Below are 20,916 nucleotides of genomic sequence, written 5' to 3' on the forward strand. Positions count from 1 at the left end.
ATCTCATAACAAGTAACTTTTGCCTTGGATATTTTTAAACAAAATATATTTTTTGACAGACAGCAGGGAGAGTACATAGATATCAGAAGAGGAAAACTAAGGAAAACTGTTTTCTTTTCTTTGCTAAGTAATGGAGGAGATTTCAAATGATGTGAAGTGTAGCCGAGGCTACTGTGGCAGCAAATTAGAGCAATGAGCATTTTCCTGCTTGACATCGAATTAACACATTAGCTGTGGGTCAAAAGTTTCCATTAACACTACACTGAAAATATATATGAGAATGTGAAACATGCAAAAAGTTGTCCTTTGCTGCCATTAGATTTTACAACTTAAATACAACTTAATTTCACTTTTATTCTATTATTATTAGTCTTTATATAATGGATTACCATAGCTATGTGGACTGATCTCAACTTTAGCTTTGTGACCTTTGACCTTTCCAAGCTAACTAGCTTGCATCCATGCGTTGTGTGAATGCATCACACAGATGCTGCTAAAAAAACATACTTAAAATGCAGCTGCACAAACACAGTCGACACTTGAACCAGGTCAGGTGAAGCCTAACAGACAGGTACAGTATTTAGGCGACGCCTACCTGTCACCGAAAGTGACTCAAAGCTTTTAATAATTTCTAGCCTTAACCCCTGATAAATTGTAAAAGCATGAGTCATTAAAAAAAACACACATTCTTCATGAATTTAAGATAAGATAAGATAACCTTTATTAGTCCCACACGTGGGAAATTTGTTTTGTCACAGCAGGAAGTGGACAGTGCAAAAGTTATGAGGCAAAAATTAGAATACAATAAGAATAAATACAGTACACAACTGTACAGAATAGAATAAAATAAAATACTATATACAGTAGAATAAAATAAAATAAATATACAATAAGATAAAAATAGAATACAAATACAAATACTATATACAACTGAGTAAAAATACAACGATGACAGAAAGGATTATTTGTTATAAAAAGCAAATTAGCAATTGAGATTGAAAATGTTTTTTGTTGCAGCACATCTTAAAAATAATTGAAAACCAAATTAAAAAATAAAAAATTAATGATGAGCACAAACAGGAGTAGAACCATAGTCTCCTACATGAAAGTATCATCACGTCTGTTCATCACCCAGCTGTTTCAAGCTGGTAAAGCTTCACGTTTATTAAGGCTCTTCATGTTTGTTTGCTCCACTTTGTGAATAAGCCAGATAAAGGCCCTAAAACGAGGCCTAACCCTCCCCGTCCTCACTGAGATATTAATAAACAAAATATTTTTTTTATCTTTTTGAAAAGAAAATCATCTTTTCTTTGAGTGATGTAATCGGACCGTGGTCAGGAAATGCTAGAGAGGTTTTATTGTGAGGATCAAAGTGGATTTCACCATTGATAAAACGGTGTGAAATCTGTGTTAGGTAGAGTGTTTATGTTAGCAGAAAAATAGGATTTTGACAGCACTTTATGTTTTTACTTTATTTTATTGCCTCTGAAGATGTTTCATAAACTGGGGGAGTTGTGAAATCTGCTGAACCCATACAGGAGCGTGTAATCCTTCGAGGTAAAACATGAAAATCAGCAGAAGCAAAGGTAGAAGACTCTCACTTGGTCTGAGCTGTGCCAACCGACCAGTCTGTCACTATTATCTTTAAATTTCTCATTTAAAAAGATAAATTTCTTTGCTCCGTACTTTATCTTTTTGGGACAAATTTGAGGTATGTTCACTTGAGTACTTATATACGTACTGTAGTACTGCATTACCATATCCTAGGTGTTTATATCCCATATACAAACCACATGATCGTCTTCTAACATGTTAGATTTTTATAAACTACAGTGCATAAAATGAAGATTTTAATGTGCAGAGTAATTAAAGTTATTCATCTGGAAAAGATTAACATGAAACGGGTGCCTAAAAAGGCCAAATAGAGTATTAACTCATGAGTTTAGTGCTTTGGTCTTCCAGCCAATCGTTGTAACCTCTTTGGTTTACTCTCTGTATTCATCACCCAGACAACTGCATAACAAAAAGGCAAAGTTTCAGTTGTAGCAAGCAGATATTTTCCTCCGAATTTGGTTGAGACCAAGACGGAGCTAATGCTCATACATTAGTTTTGCTATGAAGTTATAATTAAATCAGTTATTGCAGCTTTAATTAGGAGTTTTGCTTTGGCTTTTGCTTGTATGCTATTTCTTTATGATGTACTTATCCCCTACTTATCCTCATTTTACAGCTCAGCATTGTACGTGTGTCTACAATTAGTTAAACTGGAAACGTGCTCATTACCAAAATTAACTAACTAAATTATACAAAATCACAGGCAACAAATACTAATGTATAAAATTAAAGGTGCTGCCATTGCTTTGTAACAGTGAAAAGCAACAATCGTCTACAAAAACGTATCATCTCAAATAAAGTTTTAAACGATTTGACCTGGCTGATGTCTGTAGATTATAAGATTTGTCTTCCTCCGTTTAAGCCACTGTATGTTTGCAAGTGCTTAAGGATTAAATAGATGATTGTAAAGTCTAGGCTTAAAGTGCCCTGTTGAAAAGACGATAATATAGGTTTGTATTTAAAACGAAATACCTGAAAAATCTAGTTGCCCTCTCGTACATCACTTTCTCAGCTCTACTTTCCTCCTTTTTTGTCCTGAGAACCTTAAAGCCTTTGGGTTTGCAGGTTTTCTCCATCCTGATCAAAGAAATTTCTCACTGCCTCCTCCTCTTCTTCCATCCTCTCAGAGACAGAATAACCCCAGTTTCCTTCACACTCCCTCCTCCTCCTGCCTCTCTTTCCTAATAGATTCCAACAGTTTTTTCCCAAGGAATTGCAAATTTCCTCAAGAATTATAGCGATGTAGCAGGGTTGAGGTGGTTCTCACGTTTTTTTTCCCTTCAACTTTTCCAAAATGCGCCCTTACTTCTCTCCTGTTTCTAACCACCACCCATCACCTTTCTCTTCATCTTAAGAATCTATCAAAACACAGTGAATACCAGAGAGCTTTTCAGCACTGCACCATTTCTTTCTGCACTTTTTTTCTTCAGGTCCAGCTGGTCAACCCAGCCCTCGGCTTTGGGGTTTTCGTGGCCTCCTCAAGGGCTGCGTGTCTTTCTTTCTTTTTCTTTTTTTTCCAGGCTTTCTCTCCTCCTTCTCATCTATAGCACACCCCCCTCTACCCTCCTAAGTCCTACTCCTCGACCTCCACCCCAAAGCGGTCTTACAGAAGAGGGAATCTCAAAATGAGGCAGAGGTTTTTATACTAGTCCCGCTTTTTTCATGCTTCCACCATCTCCTTCAAGGGAAAGCCCGAATTAGGCATTTTTTCTTAATACCGTCCATTTTGAGTTTTATCAGAATCTTCACAATAGCCCTTGGTTTGTTAAGTCCTTCCTCTCAAAAAAGAAAAACTAAAGCAGTGAGTAGTCTGCTGCAGCTTTTCTGGCTAGAAGGGAGTCTATTGTGTTGTGAAAAGGGGGGAAAAAAGCTCACAAAACCTGTGAAACAGAAAGAGAAAATGGTGTGAATGAGCGGTTCTCCCACCATTCATTTTCCTCTTCATGCAGGCAAGAAAAAGGAGTGTTATTATGTGTCACAACAAGAAAAAGTAATTCTTGCGCTTTTTGTTTCCTCAGAATTTGGATAGAGGAGGAGAAGGTGGGGGAGAGAAACGGAAGGACAGAAAACAAATTAAATGTTTTTTCTGTCTTTTGTTCTTTCTGAATTTAATTGTTGCTCCCACCTCTCTCTCTCTTGTCCCTTTTCTCTCCCAGAACAATTTCTCTATTTCTGCGACATGTCTTCCTCCCCCCTTAACATCTATTTTTCCCTCTGACTTTATGAATCATCTCTTGTGTTTTATGTCTCTTTGATTCTTTTCTCAAATAATGCGTGGGTACCTGCAATTTTTGGTTATGCTCCATTGACATCACAGGGCGGCCGTAAGACCGTTATAAGTACAATGAGTCTTTTAAAAGTAGCTTACACTTCATTTGTTGCAGAAATGGTATTTAAAAAGCTACATTAACATATAATAGAGATTTTTCTGAGAAAAAAATGTTTTAATATCCTTTTGGGTTTTTTTTTATTTTTGATAAGTGCATTAAGAGCAATTCCATGAATGTCTTTTGTTATTTGTTAATTCATCAGCAAAAATAATTACAATGCTAGCGTTTTTACAAAGTATTATCTGGCCTTCTGAATGGATTCTTCTTACCTTTGTTTGTTTTCATCCCAAATTTTACACAATTTTCATGCCACACAGTCCAACAGCAATATTAAGTAAAACTGAGTAGCAGATGGGTCATACAAGCTGAAACTATTAGTAGTAGTACTCAAGTATTTGATATACTGAGGAAGATTATTGTATTTAAAGGTAAACATAACCTTAGTGATGTATTTTGGAAAGACAGAAAAAATAAAAATCATAAATAACATCAAAAGATTTTCATAGTGGCGATAAAAAAGAAATTCTAGAAACTTGATATAATGCAGTTTGTGGACAATAAGCACGCCTGCGGCAGCTGCTCGGCCATGGAAACCCATCCCATTGAAGCTCTGGGCGCACAATCTTTGTGCTGTTGTTGATGTCAGAGAAGGTGTTTTCAAACTCTGCAAAGCACTGGCAACTTTTATGCATTAACTTGATGTTGTCTGTCACTTTAATAGTAGCAGTCACTGTAGTAAAACTTAGTTGTTTGTGCAATATCTAGGAGGGAGAAAGTGCACAAACTGACGTGTTGCACCGGTAGATTGCTGTTACCCTTGGATTGCTCTTTAAAACAACCAGTTTTTTTCACAAACATTTGTATAGCTTGATTGATTTTGTTCACCTGTGGCAGTGGGACTGAAAACACCTGAACTGAAGGAGTAAAAGTTGTGACCCCATAGTTTTGTCCATTTCCACACTGAGAAACAGAAGCAAACCATTTTTTAAATAAAGTCTTGTTAATTGTAATATTGTATTATGTATTGATCCAATCAATTCCAAGTAGCTCGTCTAAATAGTGCTTAACTAAAAACACTATTAAGACAAATTTAAAAAGAAAACATTCAAACTGTCGTTTTTATTGTTACTTTTCAAAGACGTGAAAGACTTTTGTCTATAAAGGCTAGAATTGGCTTATCAAGGCTTAAGTGCTGAAACTGGAGAAATCTAGTTTTTCACTTATGGTCACATAAGATTATACACGTCAGATACGTATATGCCTCCTTGTGTTTGACTCCAAAAGGATTATAATATGTTTGTAATGTATCACAGTCTCTGATAATCTGACCAGCATTTGGCCTGAGGTCATTGAGCTGACTGCAGCCAGCCACACTTTTGTCAGCTGTGGGACATTATCCCAGTCTGGCATACAGACAGACTGACGGGCAATACACACACAGACAAACACACGTCAGCTTTTGGCAGTGGCTGAGAGAGCTCTGGTGGGCAACCTTCATGAAAGGCTAAGAACAACCAAAGACTAACAAGGAGCTTTCAGATTGACTCAGGTTTCTTTAGAAAATGTAGCAAACATGTGTTCCTGTGATTTCCCTCACAAAGTCCTCTGCACCAGCTCCTTTGGCCTCTTCATCTTTTTTTCATTTCAACTAAAGACCATCACTGTTTTCTAGAGTCAGAGTGTGTGTGTTTGTGCTAAGAGGATGAATGTAATCGCCTTTGCTGTTCTAATGGGAGTTGGTTTAAAAGAGCAGATTGAGTGATGTTAGCTGGATTATCTTGGTGGTGCCTTGAACACAATCCAACATCATTTGTGTGTGTGTGTGTGTGTGTGTGTGTGTGTGTGTGTGTGTGTATGGCAGGTGCCAAGGAGATTGATATTGCAGCGACTCTGGAGCACCTGCGGGACCAGAGGCCAGGAATGGTTCAGACTAAGGTAACACACACCTGAATCCTGTTTGTTTGTGCAGATTTTGTTTGATTTATGGAACAGTGTGAACAGATGACTTTTTTTGTTTTTACATTTAAAAATCCTGCTTAACGTAATTTCACAAACTTCAACAAATCCTCAAATATAAATAAAAGTGCAGGTCCTTGAAGGAGAAAGGACCTTCGCCAACATTTATCAAGGAACAAGATGTATATGAGCAGAAAAAATATATATATTTATTAGATTTAAAATGTATGGTAGTGACTGCACACTAGTGCATGAACAGCACTTCTCACACAGTGCATCATCAGGAACATTAAAGTATCAAAAAAATATTTAAAGCTTTTCTCAGATTTGTCTGTATTATTTTGCTTTTGTACCAGCAGTCAAATTACATGGGGGAATATAATAAGTTGTGATAGCTATGGATGGATCTCACTTCAGCTACATTGGAATGAGTCAGACACTATAATATTTCGCTGTTTCAAATCTTGGTTCATCAATGAAAGATGTTCACCATGAACCTATGCAACACACCCAGTGACTTAGATCTGCTCCACTGTGTGACCCATCAAGATGCTAATCTACAACATGAGCTCCGTTATGCTGCATGTTGGAAATCGAAACCATAGTAGGATTAAAATGTGACTCCAAGAAGTCCTAAGTATCCGAGAATGACAGTGAGAATGTTTTGCATATACAGGCTGATTTGCAGTAATTACATTTAAGGTTGCTACTGTGGAAGGCTACTTTTATTTCCATCAGCATATAATGTAAGTAAGGTCATTCTCAGCATCTCTATCAAAAAAACGAACAATCCATCTGTGCTGTCACATGAATTTGGGTAGAAAGGTTACACGAAGGATTGCCATGGTAAACTCAAAATGTCAACTTGACATTCTTAGATCGCCTTAATGCCCCAGAACTGTCTTTCTAACAATCGATCACACTCCCATCAAAACTTCACTTTGTCTAAAAGTCTTTGCTGAGATGATAATCTCTATGCCCTATTGTGAGAGAGACTAGATTTGAGAGTTTTGGGGACTGGCTCCACTGCTTCAGCTCAGATGAATCGATTTCTGAAAGGGATTATGGGAAAATCAGGTCAAATCACAGAGGAATATGTATAGAGTTCAAATAGGTGCTGATAACCTGTCCCAGGTTGTCCTAATCAGAACTTGTAGTGGAGGCTTTCTGGTTATATGAAGTGAATGATCGAGAATAAGAATTTGCAAAAAAAGGTGGTTCTATTCCATTTTGGTTAAGTGTTTAGGGAATAAAGGGAATAAATTTTTGTAAGTATTTTTTTGGGGAAAAAGTCCTCAAACAAATTATTAAAAAGACTCATATTCTAAAATACATTTGTTCACTGCCTCAGAGACCTACAACCAAGTATATCGTCATCACACTGTACACTGAATGACTCCGGCTGGTCTGGAAACAATTACCGGCTGACCTGTGAACTTAATTAGAAAGGAAACCCAGGATGTGTGTAAAACATCCATGGTATTGATCCAGGTTTTATTAAAGCATGTATCCTGACTGAACTGCTGTCACAGCACTCTCCCTGCACTCCTCACACATTGATTCCCTTTGTGGTCAGGAGACCCAGCCTCAGCACTCTGATTTCATTTCTGAATTTGATCTGCTGTTTGTGCCTTTAATCTACTTCTTACTGTGAGGATAAAGTACTCATAGGTCAACCATGTTTTGATCACGCACGAGTATAAATAAGTGTTTCAAAACAACATAACAGTTCTCTAACATAAGCATGGCCATCTAAACTTCACGGCCATGAAGCTAGAGTCTCCCTTTGCCACAAAGCCAGTGGGATTTTTTCACAGGCTTTTCTATGATCACAGACAAAAAGGTCTGTGGGAAATAAAAGTTGGGTACTTCCACATTTTGTTCAGCATCATAATCTCCGCAAACTGATGCAATATTAAGGATTTTTGAAGGGTAAATGCAAAGTAGTATGTATCGCTGAAATCAAACACTTAGTTATTTTTTTGTTCTTGCATGTATAAACTTTTAACTTTCTTTCTCTTTTTTGTGTGTCTGCAGGATCAGTTTGAGTTCGCATTGACAGCCGTTGCTGAGGAGGTGAATGCCATCCTGAAAGCTCTTCCACAGTAGAAAACAACACCTTCTCTACTCCTCATCCCAAGGATCTTCTCCTATGTTGTTTCCTATTTTGTCTTTCTCCCGTCTCCTAAATTTTTTACCCTGTTATTTATGTTCTTTCCCCTCTCGTGCTTCTCATCTGTCATTTCCGTCTCTTGTTTCTCCTCCTTCTGACACTTCACTTAATCTGTGTTTTCCTGTCTGCCTTTCTTCTTTTTCTCCACTCCTTCTTCATTTTCCTCCTCTCTCCACTGTATTCTACTTTCATTTTGTTTTCACACTCCTTGCTACTCCCATGCCCTTTTCATGTCTAATATTTACCCATGTTTTTACCATTTATCGCTTCTATTATTTCCTGCAGTCAAATTTCCTATTTCTCACCCTATCTTGTCATCAGTTGTTTTTTCTCATCTTTTATCCCATTTTCTCATTTCCGCATGTCTTGTCTTTCCTCCTTGTGACCCCTCTCCCTTCCATGTGCAGCCGTTCCTTGCAATTCTTAACATCTCCCATTCGATCTCAGTCAACGTTGTGCCAGGAAACCATTGAAACTATCCTGTACATAGACAGACCTTCCTTCTGTTGTGATGATCCAAGCAGCCTGTTTTCCAAAGTAACATTTTGCCGCATTTAAACGCCTTTTAAGCGATTTTTCAAATTCATCTGTATTCTGTTAAGTGTCTAATTATCATAATTTTTGTTTATAGATGAACATTGATCTCATTGGCATCAGCTGGCAATGATCAAAATAAGATGGCTCAAAATGTAATCGTATATCTGATTCTGATTTTCTGGGCAATGTTCAACGTGGCCAGTTGCCAAACCTGAGAGTTTTACTGAATTGATGCCACTGATTGGTCTCTGAGTGGGTGCATTTGTGACGCAGATCATCACATATTGTGTCTGATATTTAATGCCATGCTTTTTGATATGTTTTGATGCAGTATGCTAGTGTGTCACAGTATGCTGTAACTCATCAGCACGTAGCGTTGGTCAGTACGGTAGATATTAGGCAAAACACGAGTGATTCCATCTCCCACGAAGTCTTGCTTTTGTAAAAGTAAGCGGGGAAACCCAAAAATTAACACATTATCGGTAACTGTCTTAGTTGAACAAAAAAACGTGCTAATACTGGAAATACGGTCAAATGATTTTGCTTCATCTTTGTTGAAGCAATTTTGTGTTTCTTCTACCTGAATTGTTCTTTCTTGTGGAAAAACAATGTTGTGGCTTGTCAGTGAAGTTACACTCATGTCTGCCTTAACAAAAAAAAATAAACATTCAGTAGATGGACTGGTAAAAGCCACGAGGATAAGGAGTAATGCTTCATTTTAAAATGGCCTCATTCTAGTGGATTAACCTGCGGATTAAAGATTAGCTGTGCCTGTGCTAAATGAAAACCGCTGCGATAAACATTGAAGAACATTCTGCCGGAGCAGAAGTTTCTGTTCGGCCAAAAGTTTGTGAGAGTCTTCTCACAAGTACCTACTTCAAATAACTATAAGTTCAAAATGCTGGAGTGGAGTCATTTTAAATGGTAATGTTTCTGACAAGTATTGTCATGCCAAAAGGAATAGCTCTGCTTCTGAATAGTAGGTTCTTAATGTAGCATTAATGGATGATTTGTCCATGTACAGTAGTGAAATCTGTATTGCAATGGAAATTAGTTTGCAGTGACACGCCTCAGCTGGTTTTCCCAACACCATTCTAAAATTAACATGTTTTATGTACTGCTGTAAATAAAAAGAGCACAGTCAGCATTAACTCTTGTTTTTTATGTTTTAGCCCATGTATGTAGGTTTATTTCAGTATCACGCCTCTCAAGAAAAGGCCCCACCACCAGTTACAGACAACTTCAGAGATCATTATTTTTGCTGGCTTCTAAACAGAATGTCCTGGGATTGTCGGCTCATTTTCGGTTTTAGCTAGACAAAAGCCACTACTAAATAGCCTGAAGTTAAGACACTGATTATTAAAGATGGCTTTGGGAAACCAGCTCGTGCAAAATCAATTGGTTGACAGTTTGAAATGTTTCATTCAGTTAATTCTACTAATTCTGTTTGTAAATCACCGATGACATGAATTGCATACACTATGCTGCTAATGCATGACTATTCAACAAATGTGTGCTGTAATGTTCTCCTTGCCTCAAAATGACCTTTACAAACCTCTGCAAGCAACCAGCCAACTGCTGATGTATCTATTAACTTTTTGTTAGACTCTTTATTAAACAAGATGCTCCAAGGACCTTAAAGTACAAAAGCCAAGGATTATCTTCTCTAAACTGTGCAGATCATAGTTAAAGCGGGCTGAAACGGGTGCAGTAACAATATGATGTAACACTGCAGCAAGCTGGTCTACATTTTTCCATCACAAAATTGAAACGTGCTACGAGAAATGCTGCTTTTAATAATGTGTTCAATGTGAAATGAGATTCTGTTTCTCCCCCTTTTTTAGGATACTGTCAGGTATATTATAAAAATGTGGAATTAAGTGAACTGGCATTCACTTTAAATGATCTTATTCTACTATATTTGAATCAAGCTTATTATAATGGGCTTTTATTTTTATTTGTTTATTTTGCAATGTTGATACTCAATCAGTTTCCCTGCTGCTGTTCTTTCTTTCTCACTCACCATCAAGTATGAATAGATAGCTGGTCTGTTGCATTAAAACTGTACATAAACCCCAAAACACAACAGAAGATATTTTGTTCTATTGGTGTAAACAACTTGTGAATAAAGTCTAGTTGTCGATGCAGTATTGTAATGCAATCCCGACTTGTGACTGTGGTCTCTTTTTATCCTTTTCTGACATAATTATACACAATAACTTTTACCATCGGGGTGAGCAGTAAAACGTGTTTTATAGAGCTGCTAACACCAGCTGCATTTTAAATCAGGTACCTTAGGTGTGTGCACACAAAGTGATGTCCTGCAGTGGATGGCGTTCAAGGTTGACATTCAGCATTTACATTTTTTTCTCCTCAGGTGAGATATTTGAGCAACACTAACACCTAATATACGAGAAGGTGCAACTTTTTTGCAGTGGGTTTATATTGCTTGACACTGCACAAAAAGAAAAACATATTTCGGCAAAAAGTTCATGTGAAGTGTGGTATTTTGTCCATCACTCGATTATTATTATCGGTAAAAGTAGTTGTTGTAGTAGCAGCAGCATTATAGTGACCACAGAGTAAAGGAGTTAGCTTGGACGTTAGGTAGCCAAACTAGCTAACATTCAGCTAGTTTGGCTAGCAAATTAAAGTTGTAATTAGCCATATTATTAAAAAGCTGCTAACTTTGGTTTGAATGAAAAAGGGAAATTAAAGGCAAAACTGACCTGTCATTCAAAGTTCACAAATGGTTTAACTTTTAAAACTATTGTGCTCAGCTACACATTTCTCGCTAAACTTGACAGAGCGTTTCTGGCACAGTTAGCCAACGAGTGAAAATGAATGAAATATATGCATTTGAGACCTGATCTCCAGTTTTCTGGTTAAAAGGGAGGATTTTCTTTAGAACCCAGTAACACCAAGTGTATCTTTTTTAACCCCAACTCCCATTTGTTTATTTAAGGTAAACTGTGAGCAATAAACTGCCAAAAAAAAAATGCCAGATATAACAAAGATTATACAAAATTACATTCACATATGCAAAATTATATCTAAATTTAAAATCTATATGTTCTGGACATTATTTCAGGGTTCAGGGTTTATAGGGTTAACATAGATTTTTGTCACACTCTTAAATAAATATAATATAATGACATTTTGTGGGAGACGTGTGTATGCAAACTGTGCACTCTTTAATCAAAAGTTAAGCTACAAAAGCAAATATTTGATCTGTCATGACCTTTAAAAAATCCCAGTGTAAGCACCTGTTTTTTCCACTTGATCAAGAGAGCGATTTAAAATCACCCTTTATCATCTGATTCATCGCATGCCTGCAGTTAACTGTTTCTTTCTTAGCACTGTGGAAGAACCGCTGTCACTCCTTCAAACATAAGTTTTTTGTGCAGCTGTTTTTAAGCCTAATACCTGTCCAGCTGTTTTTAACCTCATCTCCTTCATGTTGACAATCTCTCATTACAAAGACATTTTGACGCCAAAATGAATCGCATTTTTCATTCAGAGTCATCATCACTTGGCATTATTATTCATCCAGCATCTCCTGATAAGAAGCTGGGTGGATGATCAGCTTTTTGAGTGCTTATTCAGGTGAAACAGCAGCTTGCTATTGATTGTGGGGGGGGAAAACGTTCTCAGTACATAAGCTTGTGTTGCTTTCTTGCAGTGTTGACTTAGAGAGTAGGAAGTAGGGAAATCGATTTAGCAAGATGCTGCTTTTCTCTCAATAGTGAGTCATATGAGTAGATTTAGACCGTCTAAGTTTTTCTTTTCATAGATGGCAACTTCTACTGTAGACACCTTGCAGTTTGAATACATGTGCACACATTTTAGTCCCTGAGATTTGGTTTGCCTGATAGTAGCTACAAAGGGCCTGTTCACACATAGTATTATCATGTATTTGGAATCAACATTAACACGAGAACAGCTCTAAGTATATTTGTTCACACAGGGAATTAGAAATGTTTCTCTGCACGTGTCCTGGGTGACCACCAATGTTCCCTCTAATTTTTCATGTGTCTGAGCGAACACACAAACTCACTGAGCGGTCCCTTGGACCACTGTGAGCAACAGCAGACATGTGCACTGTGGTCACGCCAGCATCGAATCGATCCAAGTTACATGGTTTTATTAAAATAATCAAATTACAGCATTTATGTTAGACTACTTTTAATTAACTGCTTTAGCCCACTTACAATGAAAATGTAAAGAAATCTAGTCATTGACCTGTGTAGTATGTTAACACTATTGGAAGTAAAAATAACCTGAACTCCAATTTTGAAAACACAGCTTTCTTTCTTTCTTCTTTTTTTTTTTTTTATAAAGCTCTGACTTGTATTATGAATATGAGTCTGTGGTCTGGGAGAGAGTCCTGTAACTCTCTGTCTGCAAAGTACAGTAAATAATGACCAATGTTGGGCAATTAATTATATAGTTACTTCTTCAAAAAGTAACTGAGTTATGCAAACAAAGTTTTTTGCAGCAACTATTTATAGACAAATTATTTGTGCCACTCCAAAAAATAGTTTATGTCTACTATGAGATAAAGGAGAACCACAGCCTGATACCTGCAGGCCTGACAACAGGAGATGTATCACTCCCGTAACACCTGTAACATTCAGTAGTCGCCTCATTGTTCTGACACAGTGTGTAGTGTAGTCAAAACTATTGACTACACTACACACTAACATCACAAGATTTGCGCTAAACGTCGCAAATCTCTCACATCTCAAAACACCGCTGTCACTCCTAAAACTTCCCCCCTTCCTAAACAACTAAATGCCATGTTGCCATATAATTTTTTGATTGGTCAACATGGTACATTTTTCCACCAATAGGAAAGAGTGGGGTTTTTTTGGCGTTGTTTTCGCTCACAGGTGGAGAGTGCTTTCGAGCGTTTTCCTTATAAAACACAGTTTTTACCGTTTCTTCCCGCAGTAAATATAAACAACGATAATATTCAGGAAGAAAACCAAACATTGCGTATATTTTTATCATAACTCTGGTTTTACGTGGCCTATCAACACAATTTAAAAACTGGTATAAAGTCCACACTTTTTCTGTCAATTGTTCCGTCTGTCCTGCTCACATCTCCAATGGTTGTAAACGTTGTCATTAACGTGACTTCACTCCACATCAGCCACGCCGCTTTGCTAGCTAAAACACCGGTGTCGGCACATAAGGACGCTGTCATAGCCTGTCAACGGTGTTGATTAGCTGCGTATATACGAATGCGAATCGCATTATTGGCTGGACTATGGGAGAAGGTGACATCGTTCTAATCCCAGCCAGTCACTTACTGACTAACACTGCAAAACAGAATTGTTAAAGTTTTAATTTTAAAAAAATTTGTGCGCAACGCAGATTTTCTGTGCTCAGAGACCGTGCCAGCAGTGCGCAATTGCGCACGCGCGCAGCTTAGAGGGAACATTGGTGACCACAATAGATGAGTGCCAGGTGTATTCAAGCTAGAGATGGGAGTAGATCAGGAATCAGCTCTGAGCCCCTTCCTGTTTGCACTGGTGACAGAGTGGAGTGGGTGGAGACATAAAGGCATATGAGGAAAGGCTGAGATGATCTGGACAAACACAGAGGATGCTGGTGGAAGATCAGAGAGAAGATTTGTAGATATAATGGAGGAATTGTCACGTCCGGTGTGGCAGACGTGTGGAGTTGTAGAAAGGACCCAAAAGGTGGCAGCTCTGGTGCAGGTGAGTATTTATTTACAGGAGTGGGTACAAACAGCAATGGTGGGTGAACATGAAACCGGAAACCTAAACTGGGTAAAACTAACAAAACAAACCAGAAACGAAGATGCAGGGAGGTCCGGGGAAATGCATACGGAGAGACGCAGGGAGACCGAGGGGAAACAACACAGACGAACAAGCAACGACTAAGACAGAAGACAAGACATAAAAACACTCAGAGAACACAGGGAGATCACACACAGGTGGGGGACACAGCTGGGAGTGATTAACGTGACGAGACTAGGGAGGCAAACTGAAAACACTCACATAAGACGCAGACCTTCAAAATAAAACAGGAAACACATACACTGAAAAAAATATGTTGTTGGATTTACTTAATTCAATGGTGGACATTTGTTGCACACAGATGTTTTGCTTTGGCAGCAACTTAAACAATTGAGTTAAATTAACACGATTTATTCATGTTCAATAAACTTGTGCAATTTGTGTTGATAAAATGTGACTTAAACATGTTTTGATGAAGTAATTTGAGCTCTTGGAATATTTTAATCCTTCACAATTTTCTCACGTTATCCCAACACGATTCAATAACTTTTACCCAATACTACTTGGTCACTTAAATACTACATGTTATCTTCAAATTACATTTTGCTATTATATTCTAGTATCAAATACACAATTTTCAAATGGAGGCCTTATAACAGATTGTATTGTTCTCTTCCAAGATGGTTGCTGGCATCCACCAGTAACCTTTCAAAACAAAATGTCTAATTTCACTGCATTGACAGTAGGTAAAGAATTAAACTGACATTACTCCTCTACTGAATCTATATAAATCAACAGTTAAATAATGTCAGTTCTTCCGTGTTCTCTGGAATCAATCACAGCAAAGAAATTGGACTGTTTCTTTTGAAAAATGTTGGGAAAGAACAATACAAAACATTCTATTTAAGGCCTCTAACGTCAAGATTCAGTTAAACAACAATTATGACTAAACAATTTGAGGTAATGTTAGTTTCCATTAACATTAAATTAGGTTACTGAATTGGCAAACACCTTCCTATTAACACTACCCATTTTACCCCAATAACTAAAGAAATTAGCACTTGCAGGTCAAAACCTTTATTCAAGAGACGCAAAAATAACATTCATACAGTGACTGTCAAAAATTACAGCACTGATCATACTGTGACATCTTGGTTCAAAACAGCACACTTAGAAATATTCAACGTTCTTTACTTCAACTGAATGAAACTGAAAATACCATTTCACATGACCCATATGGGATATTTAGACTGTATAACTGTTCACGCTACATCTCTTCACTAGTAAAAGAAAGAAAAAATACAAAGAGAAATTTAAAAATGCTGCCAAACAGACAAACAGAACTTGTACAGAGCAAAAGGAAAAACAAACAACAACAAAAAACGGCTCGTCCTCATGGCAGTTGCAGAGTATATAAAAATGAACCCTGCGATCCGTTCCTGGAATTGAGCTTCAAAAATGCAGCAGAACAAGTGTGAGATTTAAATGTCCTCTCACCTAGAGCTGGTCACCTCACATGCATAACAGTGAGCTTCGTTGCAGGAGCAGTTTTGTCTTAGTTGTGAGCTTTTCTTGAGAGCTGAGTTGCATCCAACTCCATTACCACCCATTGAATCACCTCAAAAGTGTAGCAGAGTTGTGATGGGTAACTCATGTTGAAGGAATAAAAAAGGTCCAAACAGCATGGCTACTGCAAAGGTCACGTTATCCAGATCTTGAAGAACAACATCAGAAAAGTCATTGCCTGCCGCATCCTCTGGAGACAGATGTTCATTGTGGTTTTCTCAATCTGTGCAGTGGCCTCAGTCAAGTCCTGGTTAAACACAAAACATTTCTTTAAGATTCCTTTTTAAACTCATCTCTTTTGAATCTACCAGTTCTAATGTTAGAGTAATTTAAACCAATGCAAGCAACATAGTAAATAGCTATAGCCAAAGAGTGGCCTGCCATGCTGCCATTCATGGTCTAACAGAGTTTCTAAGAGAGGGTGAAAAACATAATAATTTCAAATGCTTTACATTAGTTTTTGTTAGAAAGACACCGGCCCATCAGAAATCCAGGTTATGTCACTCAGAAGATGTTAGAATTTAGACTTTCAGCCCCACAATTTGGTTAGCTGTTGGTCAGTTGGTCATTTTTTCAAACAAAAGTTAATATAAATATTGGTGGGATTTTCCTTTGTTCATTAGAATGACAAATTTAAAGTTTTTTCACACTGATGTGACCCCTAATACAGGGGTGGGGATGGGGCCTCAAGGGCCGGCGGCCGAGTTCACTACCAGGCCTCATGTGAACTTCAAATTATTAAAGAGGACTACTGGTCCTAACCAGTCCAATGAGGATCAAGTGGATAACTAAATGCATTTTTAAATGTTGCAAAGCCACAATCTACTCATAAAACACTCACCATGAACTCCTGCACCAAGATGTTGCAATTGTCTTTCACACAGATGCGGAGCACTTTGATGAGGGACTCCGAGCATTAATGTCATCCTTGACTATTATAACAAAGAAAACAGAGATTTGTGAACTTTTCAGTAGCACAGAAGAAAATGATCCCAGACAAAAACTCTTGACTTTTTAAACCAGTCAACATGCAACACCAGCATCTACAAAGCAATATCAAAAGTTCCTGTTTGACATCAACTTTATGGATATATAGTTTCCAGAACATTTATTTTTAAAAAAAGATAATTTTTTCTCAGTGGGCCAGTAAATGCATGACGAAAATTATGGCATCCTTTTAGTGGAATCATTACTCACAGGTAATAGTTGACTGTTTCAATGGATGTAGCATAAAAATCTTTTACTGACCTAATGCAATACATATACACTTTGTAGTTAAAGAATTTTAAAGTTCTTACTGTCATTATGGCAGCTACATCCTTTAGCTTTGTGCCCTGTTCCCCCGATCACTTTGCAAACACTTTCAGCAGACTGTCAGAGAAAAACTCAGCTCCGTCAGAAACCTTGACTGTAAAGGCATGGTTGGGATGCACTGGAATGCTGCATTTTATCTGAAATGACATAAAATTATTTTGAAATAACAGCAGGCACTGTGCTTGGTTAATCAGTAATGTTTTGTTGAATAAAAACTGTGTTTCCAGATCTTATGGGATTAAAAAAAATCCAAAGATGTTTGTTTCTGATTTGCAACCCAACAACCCACAAGTTACAACCTCATTTCAGTTCAAGTGTGCATTAATGCGAGTCCAGTAATCACCTTTCTGGCAATACATACAGGTATAAGTTAAACCTATGGCAGATTTTGGATCTCTCAGTTGTATTAATAGGGTGAGTATGCATGCACCTAATAATTATAAAAAACCTATTATAATTAAGTTACAGAAACGAAAATAGAATATACTTTCTTACCATAACACCTTGAACCCACAATCCATCAGCTGACTCCTGGTGAAATGCAGAATAGAGGTAATCTCTCAATGTGCAGCAAAAAAAACAAAAACAAAAGGACAGCAGGTGAGGGCAGGAGGGGTAGGGATGTAAGCTAGCATAATGCCGCTGATGATATTAGCTAAAGCTGTTCAATGTCCAAAATCTCACTAACACCACGGTGCAGTAAATACACAATGTAACTGAAGAGTCAGTTGACAAATCTATTCACACATTAAACCAAATTATGTTATGAGTGCCTCGTAATTAGGTTTAATGTGATATTACGGCTCTTGTGCCAAAGACAAATTCAAATGAAAAAGCGCCAATTCTTTGACAACAGATAAAACAGCAAATAAGCTAACGGCTCTTTTTTAGCATGTTACATGGCGACACTCTAGACGTTTAACTACATTTGGCTGAATTATGGTAAAAATGAATTCAAAAAATCAAGACATACCAAAAACGTAGAGTTGGCTGCTCGACTTGACTGAGATGGATGCCTTTTTTAAACCACGATCCAAAGCCCGCGAGATGAAATCACGCGTGGTTTCACGAGATTTAACGTTGCTATCTTATTGACTTACGTCACCTGAACATGATATGAACAATTTAATACACCCTTTCTGCATATCATGTAGTTTTTACACTATATAGTTACATTTAACTTTAAAACATGAGGCAATTGTGTTAAATGCATGCAAGATGCTTACATAAATCCAAGAGATGGCCAGTCCCTTTTTTTCAGTGTACACCCAATGACACAACGCAAAAACTTCACACAGACTGGGGAACACATAGGAACATGAAAACAAAACCCAGAATAATAATAACTACTAAAACATAAACATGGAGTCACAAACTCCAGATCATGACAGGAGGACGTAAGAATGATGGCGTGGATGCCAGGGATATTGTGAGATGATATGGTGACCCCTAAAGGGAGCAACTGAATGGAGAAGATCATCTCCGTTGTCCAAAAGTAATAAAAAGTGTTGTTGGTGTTAAATAAAAGGTTAGGAAAGAACGTCCCTCACTTGTTTGCCTGAAGCCCAAGATCTTTGACTCACTCATAATGTGGACATTTTAAAGTTTTATATGGGTAAAAGAACTAGTGATTAAGATTCATTGATTAATTAATTATTGAATTGATTTCTTTGACTTTTGTTCATAATTCTGCCAAAATCTGAACTGATCTCAATCCTGAACACCAAGTAACACCAAGTGTATCTTATGTGATAAATGAGGGCTATTGTTGTAATAAGAATTAAAGGTTATTACCCTAATTCAGAATATGTAATAGAACACACAGTTTAATGAATAATGCCATAATTATCCTGAGACCTCCATTCATATGCTGCCAGCTCTATAGATCCAAAAGATTTTTGGTATCAGTGAATACTGCCCCAGTTGGGTTGACTGGTGATTATGAATTCACTATACGTGTTAATGTCAGAGAACGACTACTTGTCTGTCTGTGACAAACTGGCAACCTCTCAGTCGATATCATCAGAGTTAGACTCCGGCTCCTTACAACCAGTCAGATAAGCAGATAAGAAAACTGATAATGGGGGGACTTTGTTGGGGATTGATGTGAGATAGATGAGCCAGCTATTGTCTCCATCATACAGCCCCAAACAGCACATGCTTGTTGTGCTGTAGCATTGCTTATGATGGTTTGGTTTATGGCATTTTTCATCATTTGTCCTGTCAGTTCATATCCACTGTGTCTCCACCTTTATGCATCGCCTTCATTGCATTTTGAAAAGTCAGTTTTGCTTAGGAATGAGTGAGTGAAATAATAGAGGTACTGTGTCCGTGGCACAGTAAGAGCTGTTCGAATTCTCCAAATACAAAGGAAAGATACCTCATTGGTTCCTGCATTACCACACAGGATACACTGAACCGTCCTTTATGAAAAGGAAAGGAGATAGTACACAGTTCAAATCAACACACATTCTGACCAGTCACAGAAGCAACCAGTGTGACTGACAAGTGTTGCAGAGTGTCTATATAAACTACTCCATCTTGTGCCATTTTCTTCCCTCTATGCAGATGTGTTTAAAAGCTTAGTTTGTTAAAGACACCGGCACATCAAGACCCCTGCTTTTGGCTGCCACCCAGGCTGCATAGTATCCAACCCATGGGCCTACATGGCAGTGGAGGTTATTTCTTCCTGCTACCCAGCAAGGTTCTCAAACTGTGAATTGTGAATTATTGAGAGATTTTTTTCTTAGTCTGTCCCCTCACCTGGAACCGATTTACCCTTCGAGACTATACCAGTGGCTGTTTCCCAGGATCAGAGGGATGCTAACCCCTCCTCTGTAATTAGGTAGCAATTTTTCAACAAGGAAGAATCAAAACCCTTTAAACCATCCTTTTTTCAGTTAGACCTGTGGCCATACAATCTTGGTAATCGTGAATGGTGGCTGGACCTCAGACTCCTGGATGGTGCTAAGAGCAAAGCCGCTGCTAAGAGCAAAGCCGCTGCTTCATTGTGATGCTCCAGGAGTCAACTCAGGTGGTTCAGGTGTCTAATCAGGATGCTTCTTGCGTGCATCTCTTTGGAGGTTTTCCAAGCACATCCAGCTGGGAGGAGATCACTGGGCAGACCCAGAACTTGCTGGAGACATTATATCTCATCAAGCTGGGAATGCCCTAGGATGCCCAAGAGGAACTAGAATGTGGGATCAGGAAGGATGTCTGGAATACCGTGAATTACTGCTTTGTCCATCATCATGCAGTCTGATTTTGGGTGAAAACAAAATGGATAAATGGATGGACTGGCAATAAATATTATTCTATTTTATTAAAAAAAATCTGTTTTTGTAAATTGCTTTAGAATTTAGAAAAATATAATTTGTTATATCAAGATGAAAGTAAATCAGTTTGCATTGATAATGTTGCTATACTGAATGTTGCTGTTTTGCTAGTCTGCATAACTCTGCATAACACAGTCTGTTCTTTACAGATGTCTGGTTTGATCTGACCGTGTCTTGAACAGCATTAAATACTAAAAAAAAAGGTAAGTTGAAAAAAATTCTAGTCTAGTCAAAAGTTTAGAAGTTGAGCATTTTATTCTACAGTTCTGATTACTTCATTGTTGGAGTTTATACAAAAATAACAAGAAGCCTGAAAAATTCTA

At 37.7% G+C, this 20,916-nt stretch overlaps 1 protein-coding gene and 1 long non-coding RNA gene across 3 annotated transcripts in view; one reads left to right on the forward strand and one right to left on the reverse strand.

Moving 5' to 3' along the window:
* The window catches only part of LOC146687138 (receptor-type tyrosine-protein phosphatase N2-like), a 217,768-nt gene extending 206,991 nt beyond the window's left edge, over positions 1-10,777 (forward strand). Inside the window, exons 22-23 of the mRNA XM_085439918.1 lie at positions 5,806-5,879; positions 7,938-10,777. Coding sequence (XP_085296044.1) covers positions 5,806-5,879; positions 7,938-8,009 — 146 coding nt within the window. The 3' untranslated portion in view covers positions 8,010-10,777. The remainder of the gene's footprint in view (positions 1-5,805; positions 5,880-7,937) is intronic.
* Positions 10,778-14,811: 4,034 nt separating this feature from the next.
* LOC146687140 (uncharacterized) lies at positions 14,812-18,519 on the reverse strand. Of its 2 annotated transcripts, XR_014916500.1 has the most exons (5): positions 18,232-18,519; positions 17,754-17,789; positions 17,243-17,395; positions 16,786-16,876; positions 14,812-16,191 (listed from the first exon to the last, which is right to left on the reverse strand). It is a non-coding gene; the product is annotated as an uncharacterized LOC146687140 (long non-coding RNA). The 2 variants fall into 2 exon arrangements; XR_014916499.1 differs by lacking the exon at positions 18,232-18,519 and having other exon boundaries at positions 17,754-17,999.
* Positions 18,520-20,916: the final 2,397 nt, after the last annotated feature.

Source organism: Copadichromis virginalis, linkage group LG18 (assembly GCF_057382275.1).
Source record: "Copadichromis virginalis isolate Kocher_CV1m ecotype Utaka linkage group LG18, C_Virginalis_male_GT1.1, whole genome shotgun sequence".
Classification (NCBI taxonomy): Eukaryota; Metazoa; Chordata; class Actinopteri; order Cichliformes; family Cichlidae; genus Copadichromis; species Copadichromis virginalis.